General features: G+C 39.7%; 2 protein-coding genes across 5 annotated transcripts; one reads left to right on the top strand and one right to left on the bottom strand.

Annotated features, from left to right (window-relative positions):
* Positions 1-1,311: 1,311 nt before the first annotated feature.
* On the top strand, positions 1,312-13,082 carry LOC135619254 (eukaryotic translation initiation factor 4G-like). 4 transcript variants are annotated; one of them, XM_065121095.1, is made up of 11 exons: positions 1,312-1,470; positions 1,733-1,964; positions 2,085-2,227; positions 2,430-2,576; positions 2,739-2,806; positions 2,908-2,964; positions 3,223-4,653; positions 4,726-8,006; positions 11,854-12,048; positions 12,134-12,470; positions 12,604-13,082. In XM_065121095.1, the coding sequence occupies exons 2-10, from the start codon at positions 1,762-1,764 to the stop codon at positions 12,462-12,464; spliced, it is 5,856 nt and encodes a 1,951-aa protein (XP_064977167.1). In that variant the 5' UTR covers positions 1,312-1,470; positions 1,733-1,761; the 3' UTR covers positions 12,465-12,470; positions 12,604-13,082. The 4 variants fall into 4 exon arrangements, with proteins under 4 accessions (XP_064977167.1, XP_064977168.1, XP_064977166.1 ...); XM_065121096.1 differs by having other exon boundaries at positions 2,439-2,576; positions 12,134-12,680; XM_065121094.1 differs by having other exon boundaries at positions 12,134-12,680.
* Positions 13,083-13,450: 368 nt separating this feature from the next.
* On the bottom strand, positions 13,451-18,172 carry LOC103994600 (casein kinase II subunit beta-1). Its single transcript, XM_009414985.3, has 5 exons — positions 17,653-18,172; positions 15,745-15,960; positions 14,481-14,590; positions 14,220-14,385; positions 13,451-13,972 (listed from the first exon to the last, which is right to left on the bottom strand). Exons 1-5 carry the CDS (start codon positions 17,882-17,884, stop codon positions 13,842-13,844), a joined length of 855 nt encoding a protein of 284 aa, XP_009413260.1. The 5' UTR covers positions 17,885-18,172; the 3' UTR covers positions 13,451-13,841.
* Between the last annotated feature and the right edge of the window lie 245 nt (positions 18,173-18,417).

Raw genomic sequence — 18,417 nt, 5'->3', positions numbered from 1 at the left:
GATTCATCTGTCTAAACTATCCTCCTCATGTCTTGATCACCTAATTTGGTTATCAAGGATGAACTCTTTTATCTCTCAGGTTGGATGTCAATTTCTGGTTTGCCTAACAGGTTTTGGCATGTGGTGTCCCTCATGCGCCTTGGATACAAACTTCGTTAACATGCTTGACATGATCTCATTTTGCTCAGACCAGGTTAATTAATATGGTGCAGAATTTGTGCTACCCTAAGGTAGGTGTCAATCAAGCTTAAAATAGCAACCAGCTTGAAGGAGAAGTTTGGCCAATCGGAATACAGACTTCCATCAACATTGAGATCTTAGAGGGTGAACGAATGGGATCAGTGTTACCGGTATATATATATATATAATCGACCACCTTGTCTGAGGCTTCTTTATGGGTAAAAGAAAAAAAGAGTATGTGGGGATATCTAAAGGAAAAGAACAGCAGCACTTATCCACCAGTCTTAAAAAGCATACCGCCGCTTCCGATGGCAGCAACTCGGTGTGAGGTCTCACCAATTCCCAATTCAGCTGCACATCCGTCGCCATCATTCCCCTCTGCTGCTTTTCCAATTGTATCGTTTCCTTGCAGCGTAAGAAAGCCTAAGCAGTCCCAACAAAGTTTGAATGCTCCAAATGGTGAGTGCTTCTTCTTTAAATCACCATCGCAGCCTTCCTACATGTCTTTGACTATCGATTCCGTTGATCTATTATTATTAGTACACCATTTGATACGTCTATCCGCATCATGATCGATGATGTATTATCAATATCAAGTAAGATAAGAAACAGTCTATACATATATAAATATTTTAATTAGAAGATATAGTATGATTACTATCAATCAACGGTCTTTAATTGAGATCCAAAAAATTTATAAATAATAATTTAAATACTTTAAGCTTAATTAAAGATGAAACTTTAGAAGGATGACAAGAGATGCACGTAATCTTGATTTTTATGATTTGATTGTTATTATCGTATCTGTTTGACTGGGTTTGAACTTGGAAATATGTTCTTCATGCGTCGGGTTGCAGAGCGAGGTTCCTGTTATTGGGCTTCGTAAGGCCCAAAACCAAATGCGCCCCCCTTTTATAGCCTTATAACACGAAAAGGCCATCCCATCGACGTTGGGTCGGACACGCGTCCTATTCGAACGTGATGCTTCCTCGATTTTGGTTAGCTTTGATCGTCTTCCCTCCTCGCTCCGTTTAATCTTTTCTTATCATTATTTCTAATGCCTTCTTTTCTCCTCTTTCATTTCCCAATTTACCCACATCTCTCTCCCTTTCTTAAATCTCTCTCTCTCTCTCTCTCTCTCTCTCTCTTCCCGTCCCCTCTCTCTCTCTCTCTCTCTCTCTCTCTCTCTCCAGTGATGTGCTGTTGATGATTCCCGCTTCGTTCGCATCCCACTGAGGGGGAGCCCTAATCTCCCTAAATCGCCCGCTTTCTTCGCTCTCGAACTCTAAGGTAAGCGGAAGGCCGTGATCTCCCTAAATCGCCCGCTTTCTTTGCACTCCAACTGCGATTGGATCTCCTGCACTGTTCCCCTGTCACTTTCATCTAGGTTACACTTCGCTTGAGAAAAAAGGTTGCTTCTTTTTTGTTCTTTCTTGATCAGATTGCTCGCGGCATCTGTAGCAGAGTGGAATCTTTAGGGTTCGATCTAGTGTGATCGATCGTTTGGTTTTTGATCTTTTCTTTCGTTTCGGTGGTTGTGCTTCTGGTTTAGATTTGGAGGAGCAAGTGCCGCCGGTATTTATGTCCGTCAATCAATCCAGGGCTGAGAGGACCCAGGGTCAGCTTAGGAAACCCAGTCGATCGGGCAGCTCCGGCCAGCAAAGGGGTTCCATTGGCAGCGGCGCTCTCGGGAAGGGCGGCAGTTCCGCCCCTTCTCCTATCTCCTCGTCTGCTTCCTCTGCTGCTCCTTCGTCGATCTCCCCATCGTTGTCGACGAACCGCAGGTGCCAACCTTTCTCTCTCTTTTTGATCGAGACCCTCTTTTTGCTTATGGTGGTTTATGCATTATGATGTCCGAAAAGATAGGGTTCCTAAGGTACTTCTTTTGATGTCGGTCTCTGTAGTATCAAGAAATCTGGTAATGGACATGGCGGTCAATCTAGAATAAATCCAGCAAGCACGACTTCTGAAGCGAGTGGTGCTGCTCCCTCTACCACCGCCCATCGTGCTGTTCAGAATGGTGCTCAGGCCCCCCAGCCTTCTCCTGGTATCACGTTCAAAATAACCGTCTTTATATTTTGTATTTTTGTATGTAATGTGCTTCTTGAAAGATTTATTGCTAGCCCTAGAAATAGCAGCCAGAACCCGGACTTAGTTTACGTTAATTCCTTCCCTGTACGAGAGTGATGATCTGTTAGTATTTATCTCATCCTCTAACTGGGCATGCTGTTGATGCTGATTCTTTGTAGGATTTTCAGATGCATCAGTCCCCGGCGGTGCAAAACTTATTGATATGCCGACCCCTAGAAATGCATCCCGAGGTATCCCTAAGTCGCCATATTCTCAATCTGCTACTGGAGCTTCAAGTTCTTCAACAACCTCGGCACCGCCCAAAGGTTCGGTGTTGTTCCTTTTAAATTAACTGTGTTCATTTTCACATAAGACTTCACTGTAGTAATCTTGAACTTCTGCAAGCTTTACTGATGTACTGTTGAGAGCCAATTCTGTGACGAAAGAAAGATTGTTCTGTACTTCTCATTTCGTGGTGCTCTCCTCAGGGGATACATCTAGGACTTTTCCCCTTCAGTTTGGATCGATAAACCCTGGCATCGTGAATGGATTGCAGGTAAATTTTTTTGGGAACCTGTAATTTTCGTGTTTGTCTTGTTTCCCGTGTCGCTTGTGATGTTTTGCTCATACTTGGTAAATGCATTATGGCTATGAAAGATCCCTGCTCGGACAAGCTCCGCGCCACCAAATCTGGATGAGCAGAAATGTGACCAGGTTTGTGGATATTTTGGCACTACTAAATATGTTTTCTATTTCGTCAATTTTTTTTCACAAGAATAAAACTATCTACTTCATAATCCATATCTAGATCAGTTTTCCTTTCATTGGTGTGTGACCTTTTTGTACCTCGTAATTTTACTTACTCTACTTTGACACTCTTTATTTGCTTCTATGATACCGTGGCTTCAATAACACACCTGGCTGCTTTGAGTTTAATTATCACACTGATGTTTAACTTTGTTAACCTTTCAGGCTCGCATTGAGTCGTTTGGAGCTGCTCCAACATTGCCTGTGGCCTCTATCCCAAAACAGCAGCAGCAACAGCAAGCCAGAAAGGATGTCAGTGGTGCTCAGCAATCTAATAGTGTGGAGGCCCATCCTCTACCACAATCAAAGAGGGATGTAAGCATCCCAGTCCCATCTGCCTCAGTCATATCCATGCCAAAATCATCTGTTCTTCCAATTCCTGGAATGCCTCCTATGCCTATGCCTATGCCATTTCAACCTCACCAACCACAAATTCCTCCTCAGCTTGGTGGCCCTAGTCCCCAAATGCAATCACCAGGCCTTGCAGCCAATTCACTTCAAATGACCATGACATTACCCGTGGGCAATGTTCCCCAAGTTGCACAGCAGATTTATGTTCCTGGCATCCAATCTCATTTTGTACAACAACAGGCAATGATGCACCAGGGCCAGGGTTTAGGGTTTGCCCCTCCAATTAGTCATCAATTGTCCCAGCAGTTAGGAAATATGGGAATGGGCATTTCTTCACAATTCCCTCAACAGCATATGGGTAAATTTAGTGGCCCTCGTAAGACTACAGTGAAAATAACTCATCCAGAGACTCATGAAGTGTTGAGGCTTGACAAAAGAACGGATTCTTCTAAGGATGGTGTTTCCTCTGGGCAAAGGTCACTTTCTAATGTAATCCCACAAGCTCAGCCTATTCCAACATATTCTGCAGCTCATCAGATGAACTACTACGCCCCCATGCAGCAGAATTCTTATAGCCCTTCTCCACTTATTTTTACCACCACTACTGTTCCTCTGACCAGTGGGCAGGTACCTATGAGCTCACAGGCTCCAAAGTATAGCTATCCTGTGAGTCAAAGTGGACAAAACTTGTCCTTCATGAAGTCATCCATGGCCAATGCTGCTCCAGGTGGCAAACCTGCACTTTCCATGCCTGAAGCAGTCAACTTGGAAGGGTTACCAGTTTCCACCTCCCTCCCTTATGCAGTCCAGATAAATGTGAAAGGTTTACAAAGTGAAATAGTTGGTGCATCTTCCGGGACACCTCCAGTGGTAATTAGCATGCCTCTTACTGAGGCAGAACCAGTTAAGTCGGTGAAGACTGTGGCAGATGCTACCGTTTCCTGTCATAAAAATAATGAGACCAGTCCAGATGGACCTGCTCAGCAGCTCAAGTCAGGCTCCGAGCCACTACTTACATTGCCTGTCTTGGACAAAAGCTCAGCTGCTGCTCCTCCTGTGCTCTCATCACAGAGAATGCTCTCTGAAGCTTCATCCACCCCTGAATCACGAACTGGAGATTCTGGATCAGTTCAATCTGGAAGTGATATTAGGAAAAGAGAACCTCTTCGAAGATCTGATTCTTTAAAGGATAACCAGAAAAAGCAAAATAGAAAGGATCTTAGAAACTCCCAACAAGAACATCAGGTTTGTGGTTCTAGTTTCCTCCTTTCTTGTTTGTTCCTTATTTAACATGCCAATGTGTCTGAATCTTTGCAGTTAGATGTGTCTTCTCCTGAAGGAGCAAAACTGTCTTCACCAAAACCAACCAAGAGTAGTTATGCGGGAGAGCTAATTTCTCAAGAAGGATGCACTAACACTGAGAATACTGAAGCTGTTTTGGCGTCTGATCTGGGCACTCCTTCAGCATGGTCTTGTAAGAAAGCTGAAAACATGATTCTTTCGGAAGTAGGAGCAACTGAGCCATTTAAAGGTGAAATAATGCCTGCTGCTTCTGGCTTATCTGGATCGATATTGGAGAAGGAAGCATCTCAAGGTACTTCACTGTTTCATGCTGATTCATTTGGTTCAGCACCTGATGGTGTTTCTATCAAAGAGGATGTCCCTTCTGAGGTTACAACTTCTTTGAGTCCTATGATGGATGGAACTAATTCCAAGAGTTTGGGTACTAGCTCATGTTTGGTCAACGAAGTTTTGGACGTTATGAGAGATGAAATGCTTGATGTAACAAAGCATGAGAAGTCTGAAGTGTCAGATGCTTCATTGCAAGATTCTAGTGACAATAACGTGCATCAACCTTCTACAACCAAGAAGTCTTCCAAACTTTTTGATCCAGTTATGTTGCTAAAACAAGATGATGGCGGAGGAAATGATGGGAAAGTGAAATTTAGTGATTACCATGAAGCAGACAACAAACAGTTTAGTAGCTTTGTTGTTGGAACTAAAGAGGGGGAACGTAAGATAGCCAATGAAGAAAATAAGACAACTGATGCATCTCCGGACCCTGCTGATTCTGGAACTGCACCTAGCAATGATATTCGATCTGCCAATGATGACAAAGATAAGGTTGACATTTTTACAACCAAATGTGAAATAAAATACAGTGAGGATATTGGTTTACCTGATTCTGGTGTCATTGAGACAGCCCCTGTTCCTAGTCCATCTTTATCTGAGGTGACACAGAAGTCGGAATCTGAAGTTGTGGGTTTGCATAGTGGACTGGTTTCTGCAACAAGCTTGAGGCAGAAGGAGAAGCCTTCGTTGGAAACATTGAAGCCCAAGATTACTACCACAAGAAAAAAGAAGAGAAAGGAAATACTTTCCAAAGCAGATGCTGCAGGGACTTCTGACCTTTACAATGCATACACGGGCCCAGAGGAAATGCATGAGACTGTTAGCAACCCAGAAAGCATAGATAATTCTATGACTGACACAAAGAGTGCAGATGTAGATTTTACTAATAAGGAAGTGGCTGCAAGCGAGGAAGATGGGCAGAACAAAGCTGAGCTGGATGATTGGGAAGATGCAGCTGATATATCAACTCCAAAACTGAAAACATCAGAGCATGGGCATTCAGCTGATGGGCATGATTATGATGGTGATGAAGCTACTGCTCAAAAGAAATACTCGAGGGACTTTCTAATGACCCTCTCGCAGCAGTTTACCGAGCTTCCTGTGGGTTTTGAGATTGGTTCTGACATATCAGATGCACTGATGAGCACTCCACTAGGGAAATCACCATGTCCAAGTCCTGGGAGGATCATAGATCGACCATCAGGTGCTTCTCGAGTAGACCGCCGTATGGTTGGCAATCTGGATGATGAAAAATGGACAAAATCTCCATCTTTCGGCCTTGGACGTGACAGGTTGGATATCGGGCATGGAGCTGCAATTGTCAGTCTTCGACCTGGGCAAGGTGTCAGTCATGGGGTTTTGAGAAATCCACGTGGGCAGGCATCCAATCAATTTGGAGGAATTCTATCAGGGCCAACACAGTCAGTGGCATCTCAGGGAGGCATGCCTCGTGATGCAGATAGGTGGCAGCGTGCAAGAGGTTTAATGCCCTCTCCTCAAACACCTTTGCAGGTAATGCACAAAGCTGAGAGAAAATATGAAGTGGGCAAAGCTGTTGATCAGGAAGAGGGAAAGCAAAGACAGCTAAAAGCTATCCTTAACAAATTGACCCCTCAAAATTTTGAAAAATTCTGTGCCCAGGTCAAGGAGGTTAACATTGACAGTGCAGCTACTCTTACTGGTGTCATTTCACAGATCTTTGACAAAGCTTTGATGGAACCAACCTTTTGCGAAATGTATGCTAACTTTTGTTTTCATCTCTCTGGTGCACTACCTGATTTCAATGAAGACAATGAAAGAATAACTTTTAAAAGACTGCTTCTGAACAAATGTCAAGAAGAATTTGAAAGAGGGGAGAGAGAACAAGCTGAAGCTAACAAAGTTGAGGAGGAGGGTGAGATCAAGCAGTCCGAAGAGGAGAGGGAAAAGAAAAGGCTCCGGGCCCGCAGGCGCATGCTGGGTAATATTAGGTTGATTGGGGAATTGTACAAAAAGAAAATGTTGACTGAGAGAATTATGCATGAGTGCATCAAGAAGTTGCTAGGCCAGTATCAGAATCCTGATGAGGAAGATGTTGAAGCGCTGTGCAAATTGATGAGTACAATTGGGGAGATGATAGATCACCCCAAGGCAAAAGAGCACATGGATGCATATTTTGATATGATGACAAATCTATCAACAAATCAAAAGTTATCTTCACGTGTTAGATTTATGCTGAGAGATGCAATCGACCTTAGAAAAAATAAATGGCAACAGAGAAGGAAAGTTGAGGGGCCAAAGAAGATTGAGGAGGTTCACAGAGATGCAGCTCAAGAAAGGCAAGCTCAATCAAGTAGGTTGGCTCGCGGTCCTGTCATTAGTAATATCCCAAGACGTGGTCAAGTAGTTGACTATGGTTCCCGTGGATCCACACCGTTAACTTCTCCAAATTCCCAGCAGGTTGGCAGTCTTCGTGGATTGCCAACTCAGGCTCGTGGGTATGGCGCCCAGGATGTACGCTTGGATGATAGGCATCATTTTGAAACAAGAACCGTGTCGCTTCCTCTACCGCAAAGGTCTACTGATGATGATTCTATTACCCTTGGTCCTCAAGGTGGCCTGGCTAGGGGAATGTCTACAAGAGGACACCCATCAATATCAATATCTAATGTTCTGGCTTCTGAATCTCCAGCTGTTGGAGAACATCGTAGATTGACATCAGGTCCAAATGGTACTAGTTATATGGCAGATAGGTTTTCTGGAACAGCACATGATCAAGTAAAACCTCATGATCGTACTAGTTACTATGGAAGCAGAGACTTCAAGATTTCAGATCATACTTCTGATAGATCAGTTATGTCTATTCTACCTGCTGGGCGAACTCATGGTACTTCAGACAGCAGCCTAACTTCAGCTTCTGAAATAAGAACATTACCAGAAGAAGTTCTGCGAGAAAAATCAATTTTAGCAATAAGAGAGTTCTATAGGTATTTTTCTCAATCATGTGTTTTCTGTCTTCCCAGTTGTGCTTGTGATGACTGGTTCTAATCCTATTGTTTTATCCTTGTTCGTTTGCATGATGAAAATAATCAATTTATTTTTTCTTATTTATGATATTTTCTTCGAAATCATTTTCCTTCTATTTTAACATTAAGATTTCAACAAATAACTGTAAACATGTAAAAATCTTATTACCATATAAATCTCTAATCTCCTTCTGCTATGTTTGTACTGATATCGATATGCATTTTCCATTATATTTATTTATTCTTTGAACTAAACAGATATATGGTTCTTTGCAATGCATTTAAAAGTTGCATGAGTCCAATAAAGAGCTGTTATCGGCAAGTGTGTAGATACTTCTCTTTCTTTTTATTTTTAACTTGAACTAGGTTGTAAAGGACTTGTAGAGCAATATAACAACTTCCTCGAGACAAAATGGTTCTTCTAATCCCATTAGAAGTGTTTAGGAAATTGCAAAAATAATGACCCTGAGCCTTTATTTGTGTAAATCCTTGAGGTGGAGACACTGAACTTCTCTTTTGTCTTAAGCTGAAGTATAGAATTCATGCTTATGAGCATAATGATAAAATTTTGGCATTAAGAACAGTCTTGGATGAAAGTAACTAGTGTTGACAGTAATATGATTTTAACATGGATGCTTTGAGATTCTTCCAATAATATCTAAGTTCTAAAATAGATGAACTAGTGGATAGGATTCCTAATATGAAAAAAATATTAAAGATTAACCAAGTGACTAAGAACCTATACTTTACTCCAGGAATTGCAGATTTGTCGAATGAATGAGAGTTAAAGTAGGTTGCTGGAATTTATTTTGGAAGATTATTTTTTGGTTTAACAACGTCTTCATACCACATTATAAATCAGCATTTAGAATTGATATTAAAGAAGTCACAAAACTGGAGGATTATTATTCCCAAAGGGAATGCAAGTTGAGATGGTGGCAAAGAAATTCATGGAATGAGAAAGGAAACAGAAACAGAAGAGCATAGGTTACAAAAGGAATTGTGCAGGAAAAGGGAAAGATGGACCATATACTTGGTTGCTTTGGAACCAAAAATTAGGTTATGATGCAAGTTGCAGAAACATCATGTGAATCTGGGATGGAACTGTAAACTGTTAATTACAGCAAATGACAATGTACAATTTTTTCTATGTATTAGGCATTATAAGGATACTGCTGGTTACATTTTGTCACTGATTTGAGAGACATCTATTGCATGCCAGTGTATACCGTGCTCTCAACTTCCTTGCCTTGCAGCCAAATTACAAGAGGGTCATGAGCAAATGACTTGGGGTTGTTTTCTATAACAGACCCAAAATCAAAAGCATTATTAGCATTCTCTTTTTTTCACTTCTTTGGTAATTAATATCCTTGACTCTTGATAAGTGAACATCTGTAACCAAAAGAACATATGTAGATCTCTTCCTTTGGTTCTTGGTATCTGTACACAAGAGCTTTAGACTGCATTCCTTCTTTATTTTTATTGAACCCTAATTCCTTGGATGTAAAATATCATTTCGCTGTCTGAAAGTACATAATGCTATCTGTAGTCTATTATGTTATGGAGGCTGCTAGAACAATGTAAAATTTTGCTGGAGTCTGCCTACTTTTAGGACTTTACAAATATTAACACTTTTCAGATGTGGTAAATCCTTCAAATTTTAATGGTACGACAAATCATCCTTACTAAATGAAGTTCCATGAGTTAAGTGTAACTCCAGTATTGGTTTTATAAAACAAAATGTTACTGTTTTTCTTATGCTACTTTGTAGTGTACCTATGCTTGTACATTTTCATTTTTTCTGTGCAAGTCCTTTGGACTTTTGATGATCTGAATTGCCATTACAAAGTAAAGTTACCATGAGACTACGAGTTACACCTGAAGTTGCTGTTAAAGAAACAGTTTTTCTGCTTTTCTCTTCTTATCTTATAGTACTTTGTACTGCAATTGCGTTCATGCTTTTTTTTTTCCTCTGTAGTTGTTATGCCAATGCTGTTTGATTCTCTGCTTAGGAAGTTGATTTTTTGTTATCGTGCATTTTTTAGATGCATATTATTTCAGTTAATGATTTAATAGGAAAAAGTTGCTGAAGCCAGACAAAGGTGAGATCATAGTTTTAGCATTGTCTTAGGAGAAGTAATAATATTGCAATTGCTCACACTTTCTCAATAGATTTACCAGATGGAATCAAATGAAGCTTTGGATTTTGGAAGATACGGAGAAAATTCAAGAAGCATAAAGAATAGCTTATTAGTGGAGAGCCTTGATGTCTATGTTGAAAAGAAACATGGGAACTTTTGCCTCGTCCATGGATGCTGTGTATATGGAGAAAACATCAAACATGTGAAATAATTTTAGATATATGTGATTTTAGGCTTGATGTAGGTGAGAAATTAGTTATGCATAAAAAATGGAATAATGTGACTTTTTTCCCATTAGGATAATATATTAAATAGCCTGCATAAATTGTAGAATAAAAATTTGGAAGAGAAAGTGGAGTAGAAAACAAAATCTTGGTGTTCCCCAAATTTCCATGTGTTAAAACTCCTTAGTGGCTTGAGGACTTATCCAGCCCTGTTTATTATTTAAAATTGGACTTTTAGCTTCAACAGGACTCAGTCTAATACTGTAAGACACCATAAAATAATAAAAATGAAACAATAATGAAATTTATCATTAAAAGGTGTATAAAATTAAAATTCCAGCCAGAGGCCGTAAGGGGCTGGCCAACTTGGGGTTCTCATGGACGGTGGTTTGGGTATGGCTGCTTCCCAACTTGGTGCGAACTGGTACATCCATCCTGATAGAAATGACTGCTTCCCAACAACCTGGTACGGACTAATACGTTCGTTCTGATAATCAACATAAGATTAGATTTTCTCCAAGGTCAACTAGATGATATGTTTGCTTGTGTGTTTAATTGAATGTTAAACTCTAATATAAAGAAAAGCTGAAAAGGACAAATAGCAGAATCACTACTCACATGAGTTGCTACATTGGTAGACAGCCATGCATGCCATTAATATTTTGCAGAGGGAGAGTTGGGCCAGGATTTCCTTATATTTTGATGCTTTTGAGGGTTTTGTTTGTTTGTAGTAAATGTGTTGGAAATATATTCCTTAATTAATTTCATGGGTCCTACATTGGTAGAAGCAGGTATGGGGTGTGTTTCTTGGGTTGGACTAGGATTAGTTGGACTAGATTTTACCACGAGCTTTCTTTCGTTGTTTTCACAATCTCTCAGTAGCTTTTTTTCCTTGATACTTCTACATTAAATTGTCTAATAATTAAAAGGCTGACATCCATTCGATTAGTGTTGAATGGGACCTTGCCATTCCAACAAGAAAACCACCCATTGAGAATGTGCCCCACCCATCATTTGTTGTTTATTTCTTTGGTTAAGAATAATCTGCCATCATCCAAACCTTTGAGGGATAACCTTTGAGGTCAGCTGTGGAGCATTGGTCAAAGCTAAGATTGTTCTCCAGAGGCCAGCCAACATAGAACATAGGTCAAAGCTGAGAAGGCTAAACAGGATATTAAATGTAATTTTAGATCACTCTTATCAGCCTAACTCAACTTCTCTAACATCGGTTTTCTAATTTATATGACCAAGGAGCAACCAACTTTGAGATAGAGTTTTCCATGTGTCATTTAACAAAAAGCGCCTTTTCTTTATTACTTCCTGCTTTTCATCTGTCGTCGTTGTATATAATCATTGTAATCCGTGGTTAAGGTTGCTGTTTTTATTTACTAAAATTATTTTGATCTTAGTTTGGAACTGATACAAAACCTGGTTTCTCTTCAGCGCCAAGGATGAGAACGAGGTTGCATTGTGCATCAAGGAGCTAAATGCTCCAAGTTTTTATCCTTCTGTCATCTCACTGTGGGTCACCGACTCGTTTGAGAGAAAAGATGCCGAAAGAGATCACTTGACAGAGCTTATTATCAACCTTTGCAAATCAAGGGATAGCTTGCTTAATCAAGAACAGCTACTCCAGGGGTATGAATGGTGAAGAGAGAAAGATTGTCGATGCCCTTTTTTCTATTATTGATGATAGCTTTACTGATCATTTGATTAATGTCAGGTTTGAATCTGTTCTTTCTTCATTGGAGGATTCTATGAACGATGCACCAAGAGCAGCAGAGTTTCTTGGTCGCATTTTTGCCAAATTTGTTATGGAAGATATGGTTACCTTGAGAGAGATTGGAAGATTGTTGTACGAGGGAGGTGAAGAACCAGGCCGTTTAAGAGAGACTGGGATAGCAGCGGACGTGCTCAGTAACATTTTCGAGACCATACGGTCAGAAAAAGGAGGGACCATTTTGAATGAGATCCAGGCTAGCTCCAACCTACCATTGGAAGATTTCCAACCGCCTTCGCATCCTAAACAATCAAAGATGGATGCATTTCTTTGATATAAGGCATGATATTCATGGTTTTGTAGGATGTTCCATCCAGAAAAAAATTGCTCTCCTTTCTCGCCTCGTTTTGTGTTCTTAACATATTGGTTTTTGTTTCTGCATGCCTTCATAATCGTCCCGTTGTTTGGTGCAGTCAATAACGGGATTTGAGATGAACAGTTTGTGAGTTTATGTCAGCAGCGGGAATCATCAAGGCAAGCCTTTTTGATCTGTTGGTATGTTCTACATCTGAATTCTAACCATCGTGTCAAGCAACATGGTGATAAGGAATAGAGATTGCAGTGTCTTGGCGTTCGTATTGATGTCTGGCACCCACTATCGCCTGCCTGCAATTGCTCTCAAGGCCACTAGTTTTAGTTGAGTTCTTCTTTGCTGAATAACTATCGCCTGGCTGCAATTGCTCTCAAGGCCACTAGTTTTAGTTGAGTTCTTCTTTGCAGAATATATATATGTGTGTGTGTGTGTGGTGATTTCTTTGGAAAAGCTTCTCGTTCTTGGCTTTCTTAGGAAGGTGCCTTATGTTTTTAATTTTTTCCTCCATTGATGCCTTCTATCTCTTGTAATCTCATACATATTTCTAGTAGTTGCTTAAGCCTTGTTGCCTTTCCTCCATTGATGCCTTCTGTCTCTTGTAATCTCATACATATTTCTTGTAGTTGCCCCTTTCGCTTTGTTTGCCCAATGCTTTTGCCTATATCCTCACATCTCGAAGTTGCCCTCGCTCGCAAAGGTCATCGAGTGCTTCGTTTTTGCTGTCATCACTCCATCGCATCGAGTGTTGAGCTTACCCTCATTCATCATTATCATTGCCCTCACTTAAACACCCCGTAACTTCATGGCACGAGTGCGAAGGAGACATCGGGACCAAGAGGTGTAAGGGCTTGCGGTAGAACAGAGTCATAAGTTGTCATCTAAAACAAATAAAAACACGACACCTTCAATAAAAGTTACACAGGACATTGGGAGCAAGAGGCGTAGGATGGAGGCATCGAACAACAGACAACTATGGAGGCATTTATAAAATCACAAAAAATAGGGGATGCAATCTAGAAAAGTAAAAACGTGACATCTTCAGGGGAAGTTGAGTAATACGATCCATGTCCGAAGACCCACCTCGCATTCAAGAGCCTCTCCTGATAAATGGTAACATCGTAGTAGTGAAACACAACTGCAGCCAGAATGTACAGCTTTTCTGGTCAACCACAAAAAATATTAGACTTGCGGCACAGTGGTTGTAGCTATACTTCATCAAAATCGGTCAGCCCAATTACAGATGTTGCTCCAGCTTTAAGTTGAGCAATCACCCTCTTAGCAGTTCCTTGATACACCCCTTTCGGCGGCACCAAGCGAACCATACGCTCAACTCAGACGTCATGGTTTGTGAACTTTGTAGCCGAATACTCGGGGTACGTACTTCTGTGATGGCCTTTGTGGTTTAAGGTGCCCATATGCCATCAGAAACAAGTGTGGGAACGTTGTCCCAAAGTATGCTCCATCAACATCTAAGAAAAGTCAAGAAAAATATCAACATAGAGATCTCTAATTCAAACTGAGAATTTAACAATGGGTCCTAATAAGAGCTTTTCTTATGTCCTTTTTAAAACCCGATGACAATCTATAGCTCATGAACAACTGTTAGAGCAAAATTACACAACCAAATTTCTGTGCAAGCTTTTCTTTACGTTAAGAATTAGTAAACATTATGCTATGAATGTACTGATAGATCAAAGCAAAATTGCTAAAGGATACTGGCTTGGTACTTCGATCTTGGATAATATATATCTTCACATTTGGGGCAATAGATCTTCACAGTACTGGATCGAGGAATGTCTGATTGACCAACAGGAAAACAGGGCTGACCGCAGCAGTAAACACGTGGGCATCTGCCAAAATCATAATTCTTGAACTTATCAAGCTGCAGAAATTGTCATTCAGAAGTTGGAAATGGTTAGCAACCAGTAAAAAAAAAAAGTAAAATCCAAGAAACAAGGGACGAATGCAGAATTTCACCATTGCAGCCATCCCTCTACTGGTTAATATGTATCTAACATGTATCAAACCATAAAGCATCTCTGCTGCTGATTCAACCAACTCATTTTGTTCCTCAGTAAACATATCGCCTGTGCATCAAACCAAACAGCAGTTGGTATTATCCAGCTTCATTTTCCAAATAACAGAAAATTTATACTACTAAGCACAATTAGCTTGTGTTTTTCATGATATACATTGTTCTCCATCATCTAAAATAATGAGCTAAAGAAAGAAATGAAATTCTTAACCCCAACCCCCATCCTCCAAATAGGAAAAGGGATCAGATAACACTAATTATTATACTCCTCATATGTGCATCAGATAAACAAAATTAACCAACAACATCTCTAGTTTAATTTACAGTGAACTGGAAACAAGTTCACTTTGGGTCAAAGTCCATATAAATAATACTCATATCAAGGCAAACAAACAACCTAGATTCTTAACAAAGTTTTCACCATGTGCTCATCATCCTCTGATGCATAAATAACTTCAGTTTCTATTACTTCAGAAAGATACTTGTTTAGCAGGATGGATGTTCAATGTGGTGGACCTTCCACTGAATTCTAAAGCTGTAAGAACAAGTTCCCATCCTACCCGAGCATAGAAGCTCATCCTGCATACAAGCAAATTATTATTCGTCTATTTTTTTTTCTTCCTTCAAGCTCATGTTATCCTTCAATAATTCGTTGTTATCTAAACATACTTCTTCCATGAAATTGCTTTCCTTTTATGCAAACTCAAAAATGCAAAAAAAAAAAAAAAACAAATCAAAAGCAACCTTCTAAATTAATTGGTTATTATGTTTTTGAAATACCTTACATTTTCAGCACAAAACACCATGTTCAAAACCAAATTCTCCAATAAATATATTAGAATAAATTATTTAATATGTTTAAAATGGGAGACATTTCTTGGCATTTCCTTTCCAAAGTCTCCTATTTTGTCCACCAAAACACCAATGCCCTAGAAGAAACAACACAAAAAATAAACTCAGCAAACCCTAGTGAAACCAAATATTATAATTTGAGTGCCAAACTCAGCATCGAAGGCTCAATACTACATCTTAATAAGTCCATCTCAGCATTATTTCTTATAATAAAATAGATATCAAAAGCTATTCAAGTAGATAAAAAATATATGATAAATTATCAATGTAACTTTCAATATAGAACTATATTTCAGTGAACACGAACAAATTGAAAGAAAACAAAAGTGTTCATAGAAGAATAATCAAACTTACCATGAGAAGACTCCAAATCAAGAATTAGATCGAGAGCACAGTCAAAGTATGGGACTTGACTGCTTAACCCACAGAGGTTGAACTCATCTTGTATGTACTCATCATCAACTTCACAAAAGAACTCATTCCCTCTTAGGTTACAAAACCATGATATCCAAGATGTGTCCCCATCTGATCCACTAACATCTGACTCTTCACTGTCAGTTTCTGGCTCGTCTATAGCACCAGAAGTTGAAAAAGAGAACATGGTCATAACATGGCTAAACTCTAACAGGAATACTAATAGCATACAATAGATTGCAGTAACCTTCAACATGGAATTGTGCTACATTTGCAAATGAAATGAAAGAACAAAAAATGGCCCGGTGTAAAAAAGGCCCACCGATGTGAACCCTATAAGTTTACTGTGGCACCAAGGACTGCATATGGTTATGACATGGCTCAAAATCTTATATAATACTGATAATATATGATATACTGAAGTAATCTTAAAGCTTGAATTGTCCTGTATTTGCAAATGTAATAAAGAATAAAAAAGATAGTCTGGGACCTGGTGAACGAGGCTCATGTCGATATGACCCCTACGAAGTTACTATGGAGCCAAGGAGTACCCTCTACTTGCATTAGGATTGCCTTAGGTCATATGATACCTTGGCAAAGGAATCAAGGTTGTTTTCTCAATAACTTCAGTTTGTAGACTTTTGCAGAATGTAACAACAAATTATTGTACCCCTATCTATCAGTAAGCTAGATGTAATGCAACCAATAAGTGCTGAACCACAAGTTCAGTTGAACTTCCCTACTGAAACATCCTGCACTTTTTCAGTCTTACTCTCAAGCCCCTACTTGACCCCAGTTTAACACTGGAAACAGGCTGAAGGACTACGAACAAACAAGTTATTGGTCAACTGTAGTACATTCTGGTTAACTTCCAAAAATAATACAGAATCCAGTAAGATTCCTGACTGGAAAGCAATCACATCGATGATGGCCTGGTTCTTCCTTCTCCCACTTAATAAGGTGATGGTGATTAGATACCCAACCAATCCTAAAGGATATGTAGATCTTAGCGCACAAGATGCTCCCGTTCCAAATTGATAAGATATAGATCAAGTCAATGAAAGTTACACTAGACAATTGCACAGCAATATACCACTTCCATCTAACACAAAAATGGTTTAGCTATGAAATTTAAGAATGAGCAGTAGAAAATGACTCTGAAAGAATAACTAACTCTTCACATTTGAAAAGGACTCAAAAACATAAGAAGGTTAGGAGCATTTGTTTTATGAAAAATCCAGATAGAACCCCTTGATGACTGAACATGATATTTGATAAGGCTAATAAACAAATTCTATGAGAGACAGTTTCATTCACAAGATTATAAACTGTGATGAAGTTTATCTAGCACTCAGCTCCAAAGAAATATACCAACAAATCCAGCAAACGACTTCAGATATATACGAGACAATTATCTCCGTCCTACAGTGCTGAAGAACTAAAGCAAATTACATTAGATTTCTTGATATGATGTTGATGTCATTCATATGCTTATTTTATAAGGTAAAGTTCATTTAATCTACATGAATAGAGTCTTTTACATGACAAAGTCCTAAGAATCAATTGAGAGACTCATAGAACAAAGTCTTATTTCAAATTTTCATGCTCCTCTGTTTTGGTGACAAATGCATCTTTTCACTAATCGATGAAAATGGTAGACGCACTTCAAAATCCTAAATGCGACATAACATCTAAAATAGAAAAATCACAGTCCACAAACATAGAAAACAAGACTAAAAGAAGAGATCTTTAGATATTATACCGCGTACCAACAACACAAAGCAAAGAAACAGTCAGAGACAATAAAAAAACACCAAATAAATGCAAAGAAAAGATAAAATACTAGACCATCGGAGCACTTGTTCTTGGAAGGGGCCGCTGACCGATGCTGCCGGTGCTCCGGGTGCTTGCCGACGGAGGTGGGCGGCACATGTAACCAGTCCTTGGCTTTGCTGTTCAACCCCCTTGAGGTCGACGGCGAGGTCTTCTCGAGATGCTTGTCGAGGGCATCACTGATCCGCTTCCGACCCACGGCTCCAGTCTCCGCTTTTGGCACGATGAATCCCCGATCCCGATACATTATCTCTTTCCTCAACGAATCTATCTCTGTCTCTTTCAAGAAAGCCCAAGCTCAATCGATTCACCTCGTCATGCAGCTAAACAAATTGAATGAGAACAAAGAAGAAAATCTAAAACCAGATGAATCCTCTTGTTCTCTGGGACGAGGGGAATAGAGGAAGAAGCGGGAGCGAAAAAGAAAGGCGGCGTGGGGCAGATCGAAAGCGAGGGCAAGAAGAAGAACGTGGAGGGGCAGCAGTCGTAATTAAAAGCCAGTTTGGGGGTCGAGGGATAGGGAAGCGGCGGTCGCATGACCTCGACTGCTCCGTTTTGTCGATGTGCCTTTACAAATATATATAATAAAATATATATATTTTCTTATGTTCTATAAATTTATATGTAATTATTGGGAGACGAAATATTCTAATAATATAATAATTTATAATTTATATATATAATTAATAACTTTGGCATATGTCCACATGGAAAATGAGATGGGAAATCTTCTCTCTCTTTCATCCTTTCGAAATATCTTCGTCGTGAATCAACAAAATA

This window comes from Musa acuminata, chromosome BXJ2-8 (genome assembly GCF_036884655.1).
Source record: "Musa acuminata AAA Group cultivar baxijiao chromosome BXJ2-8, Cavendish_Baxijiao_AAA, whole genome shotgun sequence".
NCBI lineage: Eukaryota > Viridiplantae > Streptophyta > Magnoliopsida > Zingiberales > Musaceae > Musa > Musa acuminata.
This window is presented reverse-complemented; position numbering and strand designations above follow the sequence as displayed.